The 5,830-nt window shown below is 59.0% G+C and overlaps 1 protein-coding gene across 1 annotated transcript; it reads left to right on the top strand.

Annotated features, from left to right (window-relative positions):
* Positions 1-835: 835 nt before the first annotated feature.
* FCRLB (Fc receptor like B) lies at positions 836-5,575 on the top strand. The gene is made up of 6 exons (XM_032845499.1): positions 836-866; positions 1,174-1,194; positions 1,534-1,788; positions 3,392-3,658; positions 4,352-4,630; positions 5,160-5,575. Exons 1-6 carry the CDS (start codon positions 836-838, stop codon positions 5,573-5,575), a joined length of 1,269 nt encoding a protein of 422 aa, XP_032701390.1.
* Positions 5,576-5,830: the final 255 nt, after the last annotated feature.

Here is a 5,830-nt window from a genome sequence, read left to right as displayed (position 1 = left end):
CTGTAGGGTGAGAGATGCTGTAGTGGAGATGCTGTAGGGTGGGTCAAAAACAACCTTTCTGAGGGTTTAAATTTTCAGGAAGGGAGAAAGAAGGGGGAACGCATTGCAGTTCCCTTCTTAACTGGAACTTCAGAAAACAGTGACAGGGAAGGTGGTTGGCGAGTCCTACCCTTCTGTCCACTCAGGAGGCTGCGAGCTCTGGGGACAGGGACCCCAGGGCCAGCCTCCCAAGGCCTCGCACCAGCAGGGAATGAGCAGAATAAAGGCCCCAGGTAGACCTTGAGGACATGGGGAGGTATTTCTGTCAGTTGAGGTTTACAGGGCCAGCTGGAAAGTGGGGGGAGATGGGATGGGAGAGGGATGTCAGTGGGAGTCTGAAGGAGACAGGATCACCTGTCACCATCTGGGGTTGGATGTGACTTTCTTAGGCTGCAGAGGGCGTAAACTCTGCTCCGAATGACTTCTCTGTAGGGGTTGGGGCTGAACTGAGATGTGAGGTGGCTTCAGTGGTGCTGGGAAGATGGTGCCTGGTGCCTGGGACACCCAAGGGCTGACACTTATCCAGCCCGCATGCTGCTGTCTCCAGTCACCATTTTCAGGAATTGAGAATGGGTAGAAGAGTAATGCCCACCCCCCCAGGGGCTCAGTGGTCGGCACTGGTCAGCCTTTCCAGTAGTAAAATGGAGACATTAATCGTCTCTGCCTCTTTGGTTGCTGTGAGGATGAAAAATGAAATTATGACATGGTGTTAAGGAAAAAAGAGAACAGTGGTGGAACAAAGCACTTAAAAACTTATTGCAGACGTCATCCTGCAGCCGCTGAGGGCAGGTCCGTCATGTGGGCACTGACAGCCCTTCTGCTCCTAGGTGAGTCCTCCGTGCACCACCAACAGCATAGGGACTGGCTGTAGGGGAGAGGGGACCAGAGTGTGTGTGTGTGTGCGTGTGTGTGTGTGTGTGTGTGTGTGTGTGTGTGTGTGTTGGGTGATAGTCCCCAATTCCAAACAGTAGTTCACTATTTTTCGAGGATAAAGAGAAGGGGGTTTTCTCAGAGCCAGGGAAACTAAAAGCCGAAGAAAACCAGGTCTTGAGACCCATGGAGTTTTTCCTCTAGGTGAAGAGGAACCTCACTTTCCTCTCATCCCTGACATTCTTTTTTACTCTCATTTTGCAGTCCCACGCGGCGGGCGAGCTGGTGAGTCTTTACATCCCTCAGCCCAACTTTTGACAACTTCCACACACACACCCCCCCCAAGTGATCTGCTTGGGCACTCCCCACTTCCTGGCCATTGTGGGACAGTGTCTCTTCCCACGTCTCCTCAATCCCTGTGACTCAGTTTACTTCTAAGCACTTCAAAATGGGTCCTGGGAGCTTGTAGTCTGGTGTGGTGTGTCCTGCCACGGGGATGGTGTGGTCATGTGGGCTGGGTCCTGGAAGCTGGAGTTTGCTCAGATTTGCCAACCTCAGACCACACTCTGGGCACCTCACCTTGATTCTCTGGCCCACACTGGCCCCTCTCCCACATACCCCCAGCTACTCTGGAGAAGCCCACCTTGTCTCTACACCCACCCTGGACCACCATCTTCAAGGGGGAGTGGGTAACCTTGCGCTGTGACGGGTACCACCCTCCACTTCTGGAGCTCCGGCCCATCAGCACTCTCTGGTACTCGGGCCACCTCCTTCTGCCCTTCCACAAGAAGAGCATCGAGGTCCAGACACCAGGGGTGTATCGATGCCAGACTCGGGGAGCACCTGTCAGTGACCCCATCCACCTCTCTGTTTCCAACGGTGAGTGTTTGAGCCTGGGGGCGGGGCTCCGCTCATCTCCCCTGGACTTACTGGCCCTCCAGTGGGAGAGAACATCGGGCCACTCCGTCTGGGGCAGGGGAGTAGGGACTATCTGGGTTCTCTGCAGCTGTGGAGGCCTGCATGACACTATGTGAGAGAGACGGTAAGTCTTGTCTGACCCCAAAGGTCCCTTCACCCCTCTGCCTGAGTGGGAAGCAATAAACATTTGTGCTTATGTATGAGACTAGCTCAGAAGGGCAGAGGCTCTGAGGGCCTGGGGTACTGGACAGGGAACTTTGGAGGAGGGGTCAGTGAAGGACGGGGGAGAGCAAGGGGGGTAGGGAGGGAGGGTCCCTGGGCAGGCTGTGTGTAGCTGGGAGAATTACTCTTGATTGAACAGCACGATGCTTCTCTGTGCTTCCCAGCAGCAAAACAGGGACAATAATTGTATCTGTGTCTTTGGTGGTTGTGAGGATGAAAAATGAATTACGACTCGTTGTCAGGGAAAAAAGAGGGCAGCCGAGGAACAAAGCACTCAGAAGTTTATTGCAGACATACACGTGTACACAGGGCTCAATTCAGAAACTGACTTCTCGGAGTCACGTAAAGGGTTTCAAAGCAGGATAAGAAAATAGCAATAGTTCATTCTTTAGAGTACAGGATTAGCTACTTGATAGGGAATATCACATCATCTTAGCCTGATGGGCCACGATTTGTATTCAGGATTCAAAGGTCATCCCTCCCATAGCATCTACATCTACCTCCTGCCTGTACTCTCTGGTTTGTTGTTTGGAAGTTGATAGTTCAGATAAGACACTGGCCATGAGAGCAGGTGGCTACCGACTGTGAGTAGCAGACTATAGAGTACTATATAGAGTACTGACTCTATAGTAGCAGACAGATTGGGACTGTTGTTCTCAGAGTTCTTTCTCAGATGGCGTCCTGAACAGATCAGGTATGATGATGATGGTGATCCGTAAATGTGAGGTGCTGTGGGAGATGCCCTGCCCTGTCCTGAGGTTGGGGAAGTTTCCTGGAGGAGAAAAGGTCTAAGGCTAGACCTACAGAACAAGTAGGTCTCAACTAAAACAGATGTGTGTGTGTAAGGGGTGGTCTTCTTGGTAGGTACAAAGGCCCCGGGCACAGAGCAGGTACAGTGCTCCCAACATGTATGCTGGGCGTGGTTGCACTTAGCCTGCATTAGGAGTGGCAGGTGGGGACAGTGAGGGAGACACTGGGCAAGCGACAATACTGAGATGGTCCTGGAAAGGTAAGCAGGGCCCAGGTGAAGAAGGCCCCTAGGGCATCCTGGGGAGTGTAAACCTGATCCTGATGGCCGTTACTCTTTGATGGGGTTGGAACCCAGAACCAGGCATCTTTGCCTTCCTAATCCCTAAGGGCAGACGGGGCCATTGGCTTTCCTCTCCCCTGGCCTCCCAGTGCATCCAGCTCTGAGGCTCCTGGGGCGCCCGCCTGCAGTGTATTAAGTGGGGAGGAGGCGAGCCACGGTGCAGGGACGGGGAGCAGGGAGGCCGAGGAGAACGGGAGACTCCCAGGGCTGGACTTCTCTGGGGATCAGGCCGGTCTGTGGTGACTGTCGTAGACTGGCTGATCCTGCAAGTGCCCTACGCGGCGGTGTTCGAGGGCGAGCCGCTGGTCATGCGCTGCCGCGGCTGGTACGACAAGATGGTCTACAAGCTTCACTACTACCACGACGGCAAGGCGGTGCGCTACTTCCACTCCAGCGCCAACTACACGGTGCCGCAGGCGCGCGCCAGCGACAGCGGCCGCTACCAGTGCTCCGGCACCATGCGCATCCCGGTGGAGAGCGCGCCCATGTTCTCCGCCAAGGCGGCCGTGACCGTGCAAGGTGGGAACCCTAGGGGCCCGGGAGGGAGGCAATCGAGCGCTGGGAAATTCTGGGACGGGAACCAAGGGGGTCAGGGAGGAAGGAGGTTCAAGTAGCCGCCGCGAGGCAGATTTCTCCCCGAGCCCACGGAAGCTTTCGCCTCTCCTCCGCTGTGAAGGCGCCCTTGCTGCTCAGCCTGCGCGGGGACGAGTGTCCCTTCCCTCCCGCACACCTCCGGCTTCTTACTCCGGGTGGAACTCCACGTAGGGGACAGCTCTATCCAAGTCCCAGGCAGAAGGGGCGGCAGGGGTCGGGGTCGCTGTACTAGTGGGGCGAGGGAATGGCTCGGAGCATCCTGCCAGGCGGACGCGCCCCCTCCCCACCCCCCCCCACCCCCAGTCCGGGGATCAAACTGGGTGTCAGTCCGGATGTGACAGGAAGGGTCTTGCCGGCTCTCCCCCGACTCCCCTGCGAGCTTTCCTCGTCCTTCGAGGCCTCGGCCCCTTGCCCCACACTTCAGAAGTCTTCCCCCCTCCCTCTGCACGCACACACAGCTCCTCCCACCCCTTCTCGGTCCCCTGGTCCGCGGGGAGCCCTCGCGGGAAACCCGAAGGACAGAGGGGTCGCGGGGCCGTGGACGCGCGAGACCTCGTCCCCTGGGACCCCTGCGCTGGCGCACCGTGTACCCTCAGCCTCCGGAACCCCTCTCCGCAGAGCTGTTCCCGGCGCCGGTGCTGAGGGTGACAGGCCGAGCGGAGGCCCGCGGCGGGGTGGCCGTGCGCTGCGACACCCGCCTGCACCCGCAGAAGCGCGACACGCCGCTGCAGTTCGCCTTCTACAAGTACAGTCGCCCCGTGCGCCGCTTCGACTGGGGCGCGGAGTACACGGTCCCCGAGTCCGAAGTCGAGGAGCTCGAGTCGTACTGGTGCGAGGCCGCTACCGCCACGCGGAGCGTCCGGAAACGCAGCCCTTGGCTGCAGCTTGCCGGGCGCGGTGAGTGACCGCACCCTCCCCGCACGTTTCCCCCCAATCCATCCCACCCCCGCCCCGCCTCCGCCTCCGCACCCCGAGTCTCCCTCGCGTCACACGGCCCTTCCAGCTCCATCTCCCCATCTACGCCCTCCTCACTCCTCCCCCTCCCTTCTCTCCTCTCCACGCCTCCCCCTCCGCCCTCCTCACTTCTCCCCTCCCTCCCTTCTCTCCTCTCTACCCCATCTCCTCCGCCCTCTTCACCCCCTATCTCTTCCTCTTCTCAATCTCCTCCTCTCAGACCTCTCACCCCTCCCCTTCCTCTCTCCTTTCGATCCTTTAACCCCCTTCACAACCCTCCCATCCCTTGCTCTTCTTCACCCCATCCCCTCTGCCCTCCTCACCCACCGCTTTGCTCTCTCCTCTCCATCCCATCCCCTCTTCTTCACTCCTCCCTCTCCCCTTCGCTCCATCCCGGCCCTCCTTACTCCCCTCCGGCCGTGGGCCGCGCTTCCCCCGCAGGCTGTGCGAGAGCCGTGTGTTGCGTTCGCAGGTTCTCCGCTGGACTTGGCGTCCACCACCGCCGCAGTCCCCCAGCCTGCCACGTTGGCGCCGGGTAACCAGCCGCTTTCCTTCAGAAGGTCCCCGGTGTCCAGATCGGGCCCGTCGGCCACCTCGGTCCAGAACACCACCTCATCCGGGCCGCAGTTCCCTGCGGGCAGGGCCCCCACAGCTGGGCCGCCGGCCTGTGCCCCGCCGACGCCCTTGGAACCTTCCGCTGGAGCCCTGAAACCCGACGTGGACCTTCTGCTCCAAGAAATGCAGCTGCTCAAGGGCCTTCTGAACCGGGTGGTCCTGGAATTAAAAGAGCCCCAGGCCTTCCCAGAGCACAGGGGGACGCTGGAGACCCCCACTTCCTACTTTGCTGTGAGCCGGAGACCACCGGAGACCACTATTGTGGAGCGCTGAGGGGGCGGGGACGCTCCTGGCCCCTCCTCCAGGGTCCTGCCTCTCCTCCCCCCTGCTTCCCACCTGCAGAGACCCCGAGAAGCCATCTCTGCTCGAGCTTTGTTTGGCGGTGATGGTAAAGGAGCATTATAAAGTGTGGTGGCTGACGATCTGGGGTCGCATCTTCTTGAGCATCTGCAAGCACGACGCCGGTCCTCAGGTCTCTTCCTCCACCCGCAGGACTCCCTTTCTGTTACTGGCCTTCTATTGGCAAGT

Source organism: Lontra canadensis, unplaced genomic scaffold (genome assembly GCF_010015895.1).
Source record: "Lontra canadensis isolate GAN:19392208 unplaced genomic scaffold, GSC_riverotter_1.0 scaffold164, whole genome shotgun sequence".
Classification (NCBI taxonomy): Eukaryota; Metazoa; Chordata; class Mammalia; order Carnivora; family Mustelidae; genus Lontra; species Lontra canadensis.
This window is presented reverse-complemented; position numbering and strand designations above follow the sequence as displayed.

Excerpts from the sequence above, each read along its gene's own strand:
- FCRLB (XM_032845499.1), top strand. The coding sequence starts at position 836 with ATGTGGGCACTGACAGCCCTTCTGCTCCTAG. Across the intron at positions 867-1,173 it reads GACAGCCCTTCTGCTCCTAG|TCCCACGCGGCGGGCGAGCT; the intron begins GTGAGTCCTCCG and ends CTCATTTTGCAG. Across the intron at positions 4,631-5,159 it reads GCTGCAGCTTGCCGGGCGCG|GTTCTCCGCTGGACTTGGCG; the intron begins GTGAGTGACCGC and ends TTGCGTTCGCAG.